The 17,303-nt window shown below is 41.5% G+C and overlaps 1 protein-coding gene across 6 annotated transcripts in view; it reads left to right on the plus strand.

The window, feature by feature from the left end:
• sh3bgr (SH3 domain binding glutamate-rich protein) overlaps positions 1–17,303 on the plus strand; it is a 49,417-nt gene that overhangs the window by 8,020 nt on the left and 24,094 nt on the right. For all 6 annotated transcript variants that reach the window (XM_048541155.2, XM_048541157.2, XM_048541158.2 and 3 more), the window contains exon 2: positions 13,546–13,731. In XM_048541155.2, the coding sequence (XP_048397112.1) occupies positions 13,546–13,731 (186 nt within the window). The remainder of the gene's footprint in view (positions 1–13,545; positions 13,732–17,303) is intronic.

Consider the following 17,303-nt stretch of genomic DNA (forward strand, 5'->3'; position numbering starts at 1 on the left):
TTCGTGCTCACCATCTTCATGATAATGCTGGGATACGTGGTCTGTAATCCATGCCCAAATAGGAAAGAATGAAATACACCTCTAGGTAAACTGTGTTAAATTATGTCCTGAGAATTTGTTTTTAACAAAGCACACTTCGATCAACTTTTTAAAAAAAACTTTGAATATTGCAAATCGCATTCCTAAACGAGAGGTATAAAAATGTTTATCTCTCTCTGTTATAAATAACTATTGACTTGGTGGGTGAATATAGAATTTAATAACATTTAGATGGATAACATAAAGGATCTTTTAAAGGACAAATATGAGGGAGAAAGAACTCGCTGATAAAGTTTAATGAAATAGGGTGTAGGAAGACTAGTGTCAACCATAAACATTATTATGGACCTTTTGGGCTGGCGTACATCCTTTTTGTGCTGTAAATTGTTTATAATTGTCTTAGACAAGAATTCTAGCTTTTGTGGATTCCCATTTGCCTTCATTTTGCCCGAATCCCTATATGCCTTAAATGTTGTAACATTACATGCCTCTACTAATTCCTCTGGCAGTTCATTCTACATGTGCTCCCTGCAGTACAATCCTATCAAGACGATCACCTGCTTCTGACCTCTCCGTTCCACCCATATCGCCTCACTGGAAGATCCCCCAGGAATATCTCTGTAGGTACAGCAGTGATGTTTTCCCCGATCCAAAAAAAACCTCCCCGCCCCCCCCTCCTTTTTTGCCTCCCTTTCTATTACATCTAAATCCCAGAATATTGAGCTGCCAGTCCTGACCCTCCCTCAGCCATGTTTCCAAAGTAGCTATGATATCCCAGGCCCATGTTCCTATCCATGCTCTGAGTTATTGTGAAGACTTTAGCAAAAACAGCAAATTTGAGGTGAGAAAAAGCTTTCTCGCAGTGAGTGATCCAGGTTTGGAAATGCATTGCCTGGAAATGTAGAGAAGTTGGGTGTAATTGAGGCATTTGAGAGGGCATTGTATCATTTTTAAATAATCATTAAATTTGCTGTGTTGCTATGAAAAGGCACGAGATTAACACCAAGTTTAAATACTTAGAGTCAGCGCAGTCATGACTGCACTTTAATGATTTTGTGACTGTTCCTACTTTGGTGCTGTTTCCTTTTGTTCCACAAGCTGCAAATATGAGGCACAAACTGCAAATATGCATGATGCTCCATCTCTGGAGGAACAGGCATCATCAATCCAAATTACTTAGAGGAAAAATATGGGTATGGGGACCAAACAGGAGATTGGGACTGGAAAATGGAACTTGTGGAGAAGAAATCCTTTGCCCAAATGATCTTGTTCAATGCTGCAATATTTAATGTCTGCACAGAACAGCTTCATTCTGTAAGAATAGTGGTGAAAGATTTTCAAGAGTAACTACTTAAATAGATTTTGCTGAGCTTTTGCTTCAGTAAGATTAATAGGTTGCCACTTTGGCACTTGATCTCCAATTGATTGTGTGTCCCAGAATTTACATACAGTAGAGAATGGCTTGCAAATATTAACACACGGAAGTATTGTAGTCTATCAAAATGCAAACAGTGCTGTCAGAGCAGAAAGATCTCTAGCTGCTTTGTATTTGTATTTTGCAATCGAAGTTGCATGGTAGTCAGTCACTGATTACGGAACAATTCAGATGTCTTCATGACTTGAGGAATTCATTGGGAATCTGCAATGTCCAAACAATCAAGCTCAAATGCCCATTTGCTTCACTTCTTCCATTCAGTATCATTCTAATTTCCAATCAGGAGACGTTCACTCCATAATGTGAGGGATGCACATTTTATGTGGCATCTGTAACAACCTCCAAACATTGCAAACACTTTGAACCAGTGAAGTACTTTTAAAGTAAATATTTTGAAATCTGCATGTTCAGAGATGATAGTACACATCTCTGGATCTGGTGGGACTTGAACCCAGGCCTCCTCGGAGATAGGGACACAACTGCTGCACCAGAAGCGTCCCTTAGTGACTTTTTAAAGCATGCCTGAGCAGGTTCATTTAAATAAAATATCTGGCACATGTGGGACTTGAACACAGGCCTCCTGGCCCTAGGTAGGGCTGTTGTGGTGTGGTGGTAATTTCCCGATGATCTTTTGAGGTTGATTTTATTTTTAAATCCAACTCCGATGTGCTGTTTTACACACTTCTGGAGCAGGTGGGACTTGAACTCCAGGCCTTCAGATCCAATCATAAGGGCACTACTACTGTGGCAAAAGAACCCTTCACTTTTGAAGTATAGTCACTATTGTAAATGTAGGAAGCCTTGCAACTAATTTGTGTAACTTATTGGTTTAACATGAGACAATTACCTTGGCAGCCTTCTGACCAGTTTTGGCAGTGTTGTTTGTGTGAGGTAGTATATATAATGGTCTGTACTTAATGAGGTCTTCCAGGCATGGAACATTGGCATCAGAGATAATGGGAACTGCAGATGCTGGAGAATCCAGGATAACAAAGTGTGGAGCTGGATGAACACAGCAGGCCAAGCAGCATCTTAGGAGCACAAAAGCTGACGTTTCGGGCCTAGACCCTTCATCAGAAAAGCTTTTCTGATGAAGGGTCTAGGCCTGAGACATCAGCTTTTGTGCTGCTAAGATGCTGCTTGGCCTGCTGTGTTCATCCAGCTCCACACTTTGTTATAGTGGAACATTTGCATGTCGGTCTTCCAGTCTACTCTTGAAGCTTCATCAACAAAGCACTTTGTGATCTTGTTGTAGAGTAAAATTATAAATGATACAGACTTAAAATCAGGCTATTTGACCCAATCACTGTATTTATGTTCATCATTCTCAACTAAATCTATTAGCATTCTCCTCTATTCAATTCTTCCCCCATATGCTTATCCAGCCCCCATTTTTAATACCTGTATGGTAATTGCTTTAACCATTCCCTCTGGTGGAAAGTGAACAATCCAATTTATATTAGACTTGAATTTAGCATAATCTCCGTCAAATGTGGAGTGTGGAAGAATAATCCCAGGTTAATACAAGGTAAATGGTACTTATGCCTTTACCCTAAGAATAGCTACTGAGCATGTACTTAAGAAACAATGCTATAGTAGTGATGTCAAAGCAAATGGAACTACAGCCTAAGTATGGAGTTTCAGAATGATGTCCTCTATTATAGTGCCTAGTTCACAGTTGTGCTTGTCAATGCACATTCTCTGAGCAGAGACCTCATTTCCTACAAAGAAGGGTGTAGTAATTTGTGACACAGAAGAGACAAGATTGGCATTTTGTCATTCTTCAACAGAAATCTCAGTGAGTGACTTTTGTATTTTCTTGCAACATCCTTCTATCCAGTTGCTTTGTGCTGCAGCATTAGTTCAAGCATAAAGCTGGTTTGCAAGTAAACATTCAGTTCACTGTAAGGTTGTGTTCTGTTTTCTGTCCTTGTTCGAGCCACTTCCTGATATTGTGGCTTCGTATCAGAAAAAAAGCAAGGCAGCGTAACCATACACAGTTTTGAGATAAAAGTTCTTTCAGTCTGCTTAACCCTTCGGTACATTCATCATCATAAATATACTGTGTTCCTTCCCCCTGTGGTACTTAATCACCTTTATTATCTTGTTTCTGTGTTCATGTAACAGCACTGGAAGAATCCCATTTATAATTTTTAAAACAACTTAAAGCTAAGTTCAGCAAAATCTTTTCTGCCACCAAACAGCTATTTTTTTTTTGTTTTAATTGAGGTGCCAATTCGTTACTGTTGGAAGCCAGTAATTTATACTTTGATATTCTCTGCTTTTCTTTCAGCAGTGCAGGTCCTGCTGAAGCAGGATTGGTAAGATCTTTGAGCATTGCGCTGACCTATAGGCACTACCTACAACAATGCAGCCCTTTCTCAGTATAATGTGCAAGTGTCAACTTAATTTATGTACTTGTGCTAATGTAGGGCTTGAAGTCACAGTTTGCTGTGACAGAGCGGGTTGAACAGATACACTCCATGAAAATACTATGGATTTACTTGTGAATTAAGAGTAACTAGTTATTCAGTCCAATCTTAAATTAGTGTTTATTCTTTCTGTAGGTTTTAATTCTTGAAATATTTGTAACTATAAATTTAGTCATTTTCTACCCTAGAGTGCGATGGACACTGGGGCATTACATAAATTTGAGGAGATAGCCAAACAGATTTTTAATTAATAATGGGTTATGGAGAGTAGGCAGGAAAGTGGAGTTGAAGTCAAGATGAGATCAGCCATTGTTGTAATAAATGGTGAAACACGCTCGTGGCTGAATTGCCTGTTGCTACTACTTGTTCTTGCGTTTCTCTGTTACTGTGTATCATTGGTTATTCCCTGGTCAAAAAATATTATATTTCCTCCAGATGACTAATTTTATATATGATTTGTTGCATTAACCAAGGTTTGAAATGGTAAATCTATTTAATAACTAAATATTAAAGATTGACATGGCAGTTACGTTAACTGGTTCAGCGTTGAAAAGCAATTATGCTTTATTTTTGTGCACCCAGTACCATGTTCAGCTATTGTACAGGCCAATATCCCTCAGACTATGCTAACTTTGTATTGTGGTACTGATTCCAGATTATTTGGCCTTGTACATCTGCCTGTATTATAGAAATGATTATTTGTTTTTAAGCTGTACATGCTCAATCTTTGTCCTTATTAAGCCCCACCAAGTTCTTAATAAAAACTGAGAGGATTCCAGTTGCTGTAAATCCAGAACACAACTGTGCAGTTCTGAGGAAGGATCACCAGACCCGAAACATTAATTCAGTTTTTTCCTTCTCAGATGTTGCCAGACCTGCTGAGCTTTTCCAGCAACTTTTGTTTTTGTTCTTGATTTACAGCATGACTTCCAGAAGTTGCTGGAAGAGCTCAGAAGGTCTGGCAGCATCTGTGAAGAAAAATATCAGTTAACGTTTCAGGTCTGGTGACACTTCTCAGAACGCTGTTTCAGCAGAAATTTACCACGGCTCTTTAGATCGGTTTGGAAGGAGCTATGGCCACTCTAATTTAGAACCAGGGGAGTAGCGACATGGGAACCCCACCACCTGCAAGTTCACCTCCAAGCCTCTCCCCATCCTGACTTGGAAATATATTGCCGTCCTTTCAGGGTTTCTGGATCAATATCTTGGAATTCCCTCCCTAATGGCATTGTGGGTCAAACTGTAGCAATTCAAGAAGGCAATTCACTACCCCGTTCTACAAGGCAACTAGGTTTGTAGTAGATGCTGCCGAGCCTGCAATGGATGCAATCCTACAAGTGAATTAAATGTAAGTTCTGTCTCTTGGGCTCCATATTCACAAATTTCAACAACTTTGTAGAGGTTGCTAATGAAATTACTATCAAGATCATGACATCAAAAAGTGGCGCCTGGGGACAGTCTCTATTCTAGTAGCAGAATAGACTGAACAGAGGTGGTGACAGTGTTATATAGTTGGTGAGATGGTGCCCTGGCAGCCCTCAATATTGACTGTGGACCCTGTGAAATCTCCTGGCATCAGGTTAAAAAAGGGAAGGAAACTCATTGCTCATTACCATGTTAACCTCTCTTTCACTACCCCCCCCCCTCCCCCAAACTAACTGAATTTGTATTCTGCCATGTGAACGCCACTTGAAAGAAATGCTGAGGATGGCAAGGGTGCTGAATGTATTCTGGATGAGGACTTTACTGATCACAACCATGAATGGCTCAGCAGCTCCACCATTGACTTAAGTTGGCTGTGTCCAAAAGGACATGGGTGCTTGACTGGATGGGTGCCTGGTGGTAAGGGAAAGACATACAGGAACATATTGTCCTGCCATGTATGCATCTATTCATTAGTATTAGTAAGAGTGACCTCTGTATTGTCCTTGTGGAGATAAAATCCTGCTTTCACACTGAGTATACCTTACATTGTGTTGTGTGGTCATATAACCATGCCAAATTGGAGATACTTTGAGCCACTGGGCAGACATGAGGTACTATGGCCCATCGACAGTATAGGTATTAGTCTTAACACAAACTGCAACCTTGTGGTTTGGCACCTCTCATACTCTACCATTACTTTCAACCAGGGGATCAAGCCTGGTTCAACGAAGAGTGCAAGAGGTCATGCCTAGAGTAAGCAGCCCTAAAATGTCAATCTAATGAAGTTACTGAACAGGAATACTGGCATGCCATACAGCATAAGAGTAAGTGATTGTCAGAATTGACTGATGCCACAATCAAAGGATCAGATTGAAGCTTTTCAGTCCTGCTTATCCTGTCATGAATGGTGATAGACAATTAAACTCCTCTCTGGAGGAGGCTCCACAAATATCCCCATTCCCGATAATGGAAGTGCCATCACATCAATGCAAAAGATAAGGCTGAAGCATTTGAAACAATCTTCAACCAGAAGTGTTGAGCAAAACTGGAGTAATTGGAAATTGGGGAAGTACTGTGCTGATCAGAGTCAAACTTGGCTCAAAGGAAGATGGTGTGTTTGTTTGAGCTGCAAGAGTTCCTCAGGGTAGTATCCTTGGCCCAACCATCTTCAGCTTGCTTCATCAATGATCTTTCTTGCATCATATGGTTAGAAGTGGGAATGTTTACTGATGATCGCACAATACTCAGAACCATTCACCACTTGTCAGATACTGAACTGTCCATGTTCAAATGCAGCAAGACCTGAACAATGTCCAAGTTTGGGCTGACAGGTGGCAAGTAACATTCATACTACACATGTGCTTGGCAATGACCATCTTCAAAAAAGACTATCTCACCACTGCCCCTTGACATTCAGTGGCATCACCATCACTGAATACACCACTATCAACATCCTGAGTGTTACTGATGGGAAACTGAACTTAACTGGACTGGCCACATAAGTACCACAGCTACAAGAACTGGTCAAGATAGGAATCTCTCAGTGAATGACTCTCCTTCAGAATTCCCAAAACATGTTCATGACCTACAAGTCAAGAGTGTGATGGAATGCTCCCTACTTGCCTGCAGCAGCTACAAGAGAAGCTCAGAGGCTAGGAGTGCTGTGGTGAGTAACTCGCCTCCTGACTCCCCAGAGTCTGTCCACCATGTACAAGGCACAAGTCAGGAGTGTGATGGAATACTCCTCACTTGCCTGGATGGGTACAGCTCTAACAAAACTCAAGAAGCTTGATGTTTCCAGGACAAAGCAACCCGCCTTATTGGCACTACATCAAGTATTACTCCTCCATCACTGCTCATTAGCTACTATCTACTAGATGCGCTGTGGAAATTCACCAAAGATCCTCAGATAGCACCTTTCAAACAGATGACCACTCCCATCTAGGAGGACAAGGTCAGCAGATATGTGGGAACACAACCACCTCCACATTCCCCTCCAAGCCACTTACCATCCTGACTTGGAAATATATTTCTGTTCCTTCACTGTTGCTGGGTCAGATCCTGGAATTCCTTTCCAAGTGGAATTGTTGGTCAACCCACAGAAGGTGGACTGCAGTGGTTCAAGAAGGCAGCTCACTACCACCACTTTAAGGGCAACTCAGGATGGCAACAAATGCTGGCCAGCTAGCAATGGCCAGCTAGCAATGCCCACCCATCCCACAAATGAATAAACTTTTAAAAATTCCTATATTTGCAGTATGCCAAGTGGGGGAAAAAAAATCCAGTATCCCTATCCTCTGTTCCCTGTTAGCTAATCGGCTTTCCTGGTAAGCACCTCTTTTTTCCAAGATATCAGCTAAGAATTTGCACCACTTAAAGCAACTTTTCTAACCTTTTTTTCTTTGTTGAGGTTTGCCTTCAACTTAATGCTGGAGCTCCAACATGCAGTAACACTGTGGGCAAATCCTGATTCCCATCTGTCCATTACTGCCCAAATGTGTCTCTGTGAAACCCACACTGCTGTTTTTGCACCTTTCCCTTTGGGTTTGGCTGTCCTTTTGCCTCGGAGTGCAGTTTTTAGCTGTCACAGCTTGTGAGTCTCTGCCTGCTGACGATTTAAACTTTCTCGGATGATGACTAGCTGCTCTTTCTTAAAAGTGTACATACCTAAAAGTAGTAACACAAATTTACATGTTTTTGCAGAATTTTCTGTTCCTTTCTCTTCAGGTTCTTCTGAATTCTGTTCACTGTAGATGTTTCTCAGGGCTTTTTACACAAATGTTCACTGCTATCAGCATGCCAAAAACATTGGTGAAAAATCTATTGTTGCCCTGTGTTTATAAAATTGTGGTGTCTGGGATCCAACCACTGGTGGCTTGTGGTTGGGGTAGAATTCTATCATCAATCCTCCTCATCACGTTAGTTCATTGAGTTGTTCTCTTGTGGCAAGGATGGACCACAAATACAGTTCCAAAAAAAGTCTTCTCTTTATCAAGATGCAATTTAATGTTTCTTGGCGTCTACATACATGCTGCATTAATTTGTTGGCATAAATACTGCTCCCAGCAAAAATCCAAATCTTGTCCCGAATGAGAGACCATGCCAATGTCCACGCTGTCAGCACAGACTTCTGCATTGCCTGAGGCTGCACCAGGTTAGACTGTTTGTATCATTACTTTATGTAGCATCCATTAAGGGCTGATACCACTGGAATATATTTTGTGCAAAATAAAATGTGCTGCCATTGTCTGACTGAAAGGTAAAGAGCCTTATTTCAATCCAGGTCAATTTAGAGTGAAGAAGCAACGATTAGCCTTTTCAACTGTTGCTTCTTCATACATTGTTAAAGATTAGTATCTTGTACAAGATGAATATTTCTGTGCAGCAAAACTTGCAAAACTGTATGAGCCTTTGTTACAACATTAACACAAACTATACCTTGATAACATGAGCAGTGCATGTGGGACTAACACTGTACATTTTAAAGTTATTTATTCATGGGATGTAGATGTTATTGACTGGAGGTGACAGTGAGCTGCTTTTATAAACTGCTGCAGTCCATGTGACCAGCACCGACTTTGTCCTGGGTTTAATACAGGCCATTTCACAGGGCATTTAAGAGTCAAATACACTGCTGGTGGCCTGGAGTTATATGTTACAGGCCAGATCTGGCCGAGAAAGTATATTTCTTTTCCTAAAAGACACAAATGAACTAGGTAAGTCTTAGCACAATCATCAGTGTTTTGTTTGGTTCTTTTATCAATTCAACTCAAATTCCACTAGTTGCTGTGATGGAATTTAAGTCCCCAAAACATTAGCTTAGCCCAGTGATATTAATGCTACTCCTTTACGTCTTTGCTAATTCTTTGCTAATGTAGCACCTGATCAATGTATAAGTACTCTACAAAAAGTCGAGGCCAAGAAACCATATGAACAGATATGGCAATGTCACGTTTCAGTCAGTGTTGTGGGGGAGGGGGAGGAGGTCAGTTGGTGATGGCTGTAGATCTGCTCTATCTTTACAGGGAGAGAAGCTGGCTTGCATTCTTGTGTCATAGATACAGCTGTATCTGCTTTTTCTGAACTGAATTAAAACGAAGTAGGATCCCATTTGCTGACTAATTCTTTTTAATATCTGTAATATGCAAATCAATGTAATTGTAGCTCCCAGAAAATTGAAGGGGTAAAAAAATTAATAGTGAAGTGTTTAAGTTTTATTAGATGGCAAATGTAGAGCAGTCTACCATGACCTAAGTATGACTGGGTTTATTCCAAGGGCATATAATTAGTTTTTTTTTTGCGTGACCTTATTAAATCCAGTAAACCCAAATTATCAGTGTGCAAAGTTAAATTGTCCTGCCCCTCCTAGTTTGGGAACTGAGTTTAGAACACCTCAGTTTATAATGTATACAGTATTAGTGAAGCATTGTTAATCTTTAAGACTATATGTTTTAAAAATATGTGGAGGTGAGTTGAAAAACATTGAGTAAAAACGTAAAATGTCATGACCATGATGGGGCTGTTGAAATGAAATTGTTTTCACTTGTTTTTGCATGAAAACTCTGATAGTACAGAAACTCCAATTCATTAAGACCCAGTTTTTGAGGTTTGATCCTAAAACTGCATTTATATTAGCTATTGATAGTTCTAGTGAGTGTTATGCATAAATTTATTGCAGATGGCATACCATCAAGGTTATTAACAAGCTGGACAGTTAAAAGGTTGCAGTGCCCTATCCCACATTAGTAAACTTACCTAAGTGAATTGCTTGTAATAAATTAATTTTAAATCCTGAATGTTGTCTTGGTCTTGTGTGCACTAAGGTTGTACAAACAGCACTGAGATGAACGATCAGCTGCTGCTTGTTGATTAAGGGGAGTATATCAAAAAGGACATAATGAAAGCTCTCTGCTTCTCCATTGAACTGTGTGGATCTTTATTTTGCTCAAGGTGAGGTGATTAGATAACAGCCCTTTGTATTGCATTCAAAAACTGCAGTGATGTTGCACATTGTTCTCATCATTATTTCATATCTTGATTCACAGATGAGAATATGATCAACACTGACTTTTACTTCAATTTCTTAATCTTTGTGTTGGTGATGTGTCCAAATCTGCCTGTTTCATTTTTCATCTATAAAAATACTATTTGAGCAAGGTGATTATCAAACCGGAATTTCACGTCTTTGATCAATGTTCACGAGTGGGTCAAATTATAAATATTGGAATTTTATCCCTGACCACTTCTAAAATTAGAAATCATTGTAGTTGAAATGGAATTTTGCTTACTCTGGTGTAAAACAGTGGCCTTATAAATAGTTGTATGATGAAGCCTCCACTCAAGTTTCAAAAGTCCTTTTAAACTACCATGTTATGAGAAGTTGTTAATAACTGTATTAAAAAGCACAGTTCAGTTTACCCATGAGGTTATCATAAAAGATTTTCTGTCTGTGCCCATGATTTACTATTATTCATTTTTTGACCTGCCAGTGACAGCCATGCCCCACGTTTATAGCCCATCTTTAGTTGCCCTTGAAGGTGGTGGTGGTGAGCTGCTTTCTTGAACCACTGCAGGTCAACCCACAATGCCATTAGGGAGGGAATTCCATGATTTTGACCTAACGACATTGAAGGAACAGCAGTATGTGTCCAAGTCAGCATGATGATTGACTGCGAGGGAAACTTGCAGGCGTGATATTTCCATGGTGTGTCCTTTTAGGTGGAGGTGGTCATGTGTTTGGAAGGAGCTATCTGAGGATTTTCGGTGAATTTCTGCAGTTCATCTTGTAAGTGGTACACACTGCTGCTACTGCTGGTGGAAGTGGATCTTTGTGGATGTTGTACCAATCATTGGGCTGCGTTGTCCTGGATAGTGTCAAGTTTCTTGAGTGTTATTTGTGGCTGCACCCATGCCGGCAAGTAGGAAGTGTTTCATCACACTCCTGACTTCTATCTTTGTAGATGGTGGACAGGTTTTGGGGAGTCAGGACGTGAATTCGTCACAGAACTCCCAGCCACTGACCTGCTGTTGTAGCCACTGTGTTTATGTGGCTAGTCCGGTTAAGTTTCTTTCTGGCCAAAAGTGACTCTGAGAATGATGTTAGTAGTGGTATTCGATATGGTAACACTGTTGAAAATCGAGGGGCAGTGGTCAGATTTGGCTCTTGTTGGTGATGGTCATTGCCTGGCATTTGTGTAGTGTGAATGTTACTTGTCACTTGTCAGCCCAAGCCTGGGTACTGTCCAGATCTTCTTGTGTTTCAACTCGGACTGCGTCGGTATCTGAGGGGTCATGAATGGTGCTGAACATTGTGCAATCATCTGCAAACATCCCTACTTCTCTGACTTTTTGATGGGGAAATATCACTGAAGAACAGGAGACGGTTGGACCTAGGACACTCCCTTGAGGAACTCTTGTAGAGTTGCCCTGGAGCTGAGAGGACTGACCTTCAACAACCACAAACACCTTCCTATGTGCCAGGTCTGACGCCAACCAGTGGAGAGTCTCCCCTGATACTCACTCACTGATTTCAGTTTTGCTAGGAGTCCTTGATTTCACTCTCCATCAAATGTGGCCTTGATGTCTCTCTTCCCCTCTGGAATTCAACTCATTGGTTGATATTGAACCAAGTCTGTATTGAAGTCATGAGCTGAGTATACCTGGTAGAACCCAAACTGAGTGTCCCTGAGCAGGCTATTGCTGAGCAAATGTAGCACTGTTAAAGACACCCTCCATTATTTTTACTGACAATTGAGCATAGACTAATGCGGCAGTATTTGGCTGGGTTGGATTAGTCCTGCTCTGTGTGTATAGGACATACTTGGGTAAAGATCCATTTTGTAAGATACCGGTGTTGTAGCCGTGCTAAAGAGCTTGCCTAGGAGAGTGGCAAGTGCTGAAGCACAAGTCTTTAATACTATCACTGGAATGCTGTTAGGATCCATAGCCTTTGCAGTACCCAGTGTCTCCAACCAACGGTCCTTTTTCCTGAAATGTACAATAGTGACCAAAATTATTTGCTATCTGCATTGTGAATTCATACTACTTAAATCAGACAATAAACAACTTCATCTGTCTTCCATTGTCCCAACCCTTGTAAATTTGTGTTTATGAGCCACTTTGGAAATCTTATTGCCATTTTGTATCTATTATTTTTAACTGTTGATTTTATATTTTATTTTTTTTCTTAGTCTCTCTGATACAATTAATTTACAATTTTTCTCCTTTTTAAAAAACTACCCAACTTCCTACAATGCTAAAGTTTTTTGATAACATTTTCTTTGATCTTCAATGTATCTGATCATTGCAGGAATATAAAATGATGTATAATTCCAAGCACCTAACCTTGATTTCACTGGCAATAGTTCCTGTTCAGATTATCTGATCAGAGCATGTGTTGTTTATAGAATATAACTTTTGTTTGAATCAGCATGCTTAGAAGTCTGCTACTGGACGCAGAAGTGGTCTGGAAATTATTTTTTGTGTCAGAGATAATAGAAACTGCAGATGTCGGAGAATCCGAGATAACAAGGTGTGGAGCTGGATGAACACAGCAAAGGCCCGAAATGTCAGCTTTCCTGCTCCTAAGATGTTGCTTGGCCTGCTGTATTCATCCAGCTCCATACCTTGTTATCCTGGAAATTATTTATTTAGGGTTTGGCCCAGGTTTGGGAGATTTAAGTAGAATACTGTAACTGATACAAATCGGAAAAGAAAATTTCCGTTCAGATGTTTTGGGGCTCCTTAGCTCCTCACTTGTCTAACTCAGGCAGACAATAATCAACTTGCTCTCTCTTCCCTGGTCCTTTTTGCTTTTTAAAGGCTCCTTAGCTAAGCTCCTTAATTTGGAATGCTTTCCATCTGACTGGAAGGCAGACCTGTTAATAGGTTTACTTGCAGGAAAAATTCAATACCCCATCCCCTTGGCAACTTCCAAACCAAGCATTTTAGGTCATTTTGAAATATGCATCCACCGTCCTTTTTAATGCTGCCTCATTTACCATCTCGGAACGTTTTGTAAATTCTTTACAGTGCTTGGGGAAGGAGTGGTGATCCAGTCATAAACTGTTCACAGAATCCATGTGTTTACATTATAAGTACTTGCAGAGATTAGTGTGTGAAATTACAAAAGGACTGTGTGACCTGTTCTTCCTCTGCTTTATTTATTACCTCACTTGGCTTACACACACAACTCAACAGTGATCTTGTTCGCAGATCAAGAAGAAACAACAGGATGTTCTGGGTTTTCTAGAAGCCAACAAAATTGATTTTAAAGAACTGGATATAGCAGCAAATGAAGATAACAGAAAATGGATGCGGGAAAATGTTCCAGGAGAAAAACGCCCACAAAATGGCATTCCCCTCCCTCCACAGATTTTCAACGATGAACTGTATTGTGGGGTAAGTTTTTATTTAATTTTCTTTACTCCCTCTGTTTTGAATTCTTAGGAGTTTGTGTTCTTCCACCATCATCTCTTAAATGTGATGCCTTTTTGTTTACATTTATCCCTGAGCTAATAAACTACTTTGCTTGCATCTTTCTTGAATCTCATTGTACACACTATGTAAACCATGTCTTCACTGCTCAAGAGGGGCAAATTGATGCCATAAAGCACACCATTCCTGGACCTCTGCTTGTGGCCTGTCCTTTTCTTCAGCTATCTTGATAACTAACTGAAAAGATAACTGATGGTACCCTGCAAGTGCATTTGACGTGAACGAAATGATGGTGTGTTAGGAGTCTGTTGTGTGTCTTTGTTAATTTTTATTGCCTTGACTCCAAATAAGAGTAGTGTGATCTGTTCTGTTCATAATTGTAAAATCTCTCTGGGATGCCAGGTAGTTCAGTTGGCTGGTTTGCAATATGATGACACTGACAGCGCAAGTTCATATCTTGTTCTGGCTGAAGTCACCATGTGAGGATCTTGCCTTCTCTGTTTTTTTTCTGATGACCCTTGGGTTAAACACCCTGCCAGACATCGCTCTATAATGCATGCATAGTCTGTGATGAATTTTATTGGTGTTATGATGTTATTATTGCATACCTCTCATTCATAAGAAGCACAATTGTACTGCTTTATTACTGCTTAAATTTATTCATTTTATACATTGAATGTTTAGTGTTGAAGCGTGATAGTTACAACTGGGTGGAAATTTCCGGAAAAAATACAGAAAAATGGAAACTGCAGCCCTGTCGTCTTGTCATTATGAGAGGCCATCCCCGTTACTAAGTTGGGTAAAAAAATAGTCATTTCAAGTATTTGCGTCTCCCTTAGCAAGTCCAACATTAAAACTTATTTTATGGATCACCCCGTGCCCCAAAAAAAAATCCAGGTCTAAGCCAGCCTTTCGAAGATATGGGATTTTATGCCGTTTGCTGTTTTTGGCAGTTTTCATTTGGTTCCATGAAATTGGGCAATATTCTGTAGAAAAACAAATTGAACAAAAGGTTAAGATTAAACAAATAAAGCAGTATGATTTTCTGGTTTTCCATGTTCTTTTAATATGGGACTTGGGATAGCAGCTAGGCCAGCATTTGTTACCCATCCTTTAAGAGTCAACTATATTGCTGTGGGTCTGGAGTCATGTGTAGGCCAAGTCATGTAATGATGGCATATTTCCATCCCTAAAAGACATTTGTGTTTTCATATCAATTAACAGTGGTACATGGTCACAAATAGGCTGGCTTGCAGGCTTTTTAATTGAATTCAAATTCATGTGCCATGTTGGAATTTGAACCCGTGTCCCTAGATCAAAACCAGAAATTGCTTGAAAATCCCAGCAGGTCTGTTGGCATCTTTTGGAGAGAAAACAGTGTTAATATTTCAGATCCAGTTACCCTTGCTGCTTCAGAGCTGATTGATAGTACCTAGGAAAAGGATGGTTTTTATGAAGAAGATGGGAACGGGATTGTAAATGATACATGGAGGTGGAGCCTATAAGAGACAGAAAAAATTAGACAGAAGAGTGGTTAAAGGTCAGTTTAGGGAATGAACAGCTGCTAAAGGGGTCTATTAGTGACTTACATTGGGTAGTGCATTGGTGGCAGTCTGTGTGAAGACAAGTTCTGAAACTGATGTCCATTTCAAGCCCACCGACTCCCACAGCTACCTAGAATACACCTCCTCCCACCCACCCTTCTGCAAAAATTCCATCCCCTATTCCCAATTCCTCCGCCTCTGCCGCATCTGCTCCCAGGATGAGGCATTCCACTCCCGCACATCCCAGATGTCCACATTCTTCAAGGACCGCAACTTTTCCCCCGCAGTGGTCAAGAACTTCCTTGACTGCGTCTCCCGCATTTCCCGCAACACATCCCTCACACCCCGCCCCTGCCACAACTGCCCCAAGAGGATCCCCCTCGTTCTCACATACCACCCCACCAACCTCCTGATACAATGCATCATCCTCCGACACTTCTGCCATCTACAATCCGACCCCACCACCCAAGACATATTTCCATCTCCACCCTTGTCTGCGTTCCAGAGAGACCACTCTCTCCGTGACTCCCTTGTTCGCTCCACACTCCCCTCCAACCCCAGCACACCCGGCACCTTCCCCTGCAACCACAGGGTGGCCGGTGTGGCTATCTCTACATTGGAGAAACCAAGTAGAGACTTGGGGACCGCTTTGCAGAACACCTCCACTCAGTTCGCAATAAACAACTGCACCTCCCAGTCACGAACCATTTTAACCCCCCCCCCCCCCCCCACTCCCATTCCTCAGATGACATGTCCATCATGGGCCTCCTGCAGTGCCACGATGATGCCACCCGAAGGTTGCAGGAACAGCAACTCATATTCCGCTTGGGAACCCTGCAGCCCAATGGTATCAATGTGGACTTCATTAGCTTCAAAATCTCCCCTTCCCCCACTGCATCCCAAAACCAGCCCAGTTCGTCCCCTCCCCCCACTGCATCCCAAAACCAGCCCAGCCTGTCTCCGCCTCCCTAACCTGTTCTTCCTCTCACCCATCCCTTCCTCTCACCTCAAGCACACCTCCATTTCCTACTTACTAGCTCATCCCACCTCCTTGACCTGTCCATCTTCCCTGGACTGACCTATCCCCTCCCTACCTCCCCACCTATACTCTCCTCTCCACCTATCTTCTTTTCTCCATCTTCGGTCCGCCTCTTCCCCCGCCCCTCCCTATTTATTCCAGAACCCTCTCCCCATCCCCCTCTCCGATGAAGGGTCTAGGCCCAAAACGTCAGCTTTGGTGCTCCTGAGATGCTGCTTGGCCTGCTGTGTTCATCCAGCTTCACACTTTATTATCTTGGATTCTCCAGCATCTGCAGTTCCCATTATCTCTGATGTGAAGACAAGACCTGATATGTCAGGCGGTCGTAAGCATGGGCAAAGCTGTTAAGCCCTAACATTGTTGAACTCTACTTCAAGTCCAGAAGGGCACAAAGTTCCCTAGCAGAAGATGAGGTGCTGTCCTTCCAGCATTCACTGAGCTTTGCTGGAGCACTGTAGCAAGTCTGAGACACAGATGCTGGCTAGGGAACAAAGTGTTGAAGTGGCACTCACCTGGAAGCTTAGGGTCTATTTTGTGGACAGAATGTAGGCCTATTGTAAAGTGGTCATCCAGTCTGCGCTTTGTTTCCCTAGTGTAAAGGAGGCCACACTATGAGTAGTAAATACTGTAGACTAGATTTCAGTGAAGTGCAGGAAAAGCACTGCTTCACCTGGAAGGTGTGTTTGATACCTTTGGATAGTGAGGAGGGAGGAAGTAAATGAGCAGTTGCTATACCTTCTTTGATTGCAGGGCAAGGTGCGGTGGGGTTGTGGGGACTCTTTGGGAGTGAAGGAGCAGTAAACTGGTGTGTCTGGAGGAAATGGGCCTTGCGGAAGGCTGACAAGGGAGTCCCTACTTATAACTCATCCTGGGACTTGCACATCAGGGCTTATTGTAATGATGTTGTGTTGATATTTCCAATAGTATTTAAAAGGAGCATTGTTGATGCATTA

Source organism: Stegostoma tigrinum, chromosome 12, assembly GCF_030684315.1.
Source record: "Stegostoma tigrinum isolate sSteTig4 chromosome 12, sSteTig4.hap1, whole genome shotgun sequence".
Taxonomy (NCBI): domain Eukaryota; kingdom Metazoa; phylum Chordata; class Chondrichthyes; order Orectolobiformes; family Stegostomatidae; genus Stegostoma; species Stegostoma tigrinum.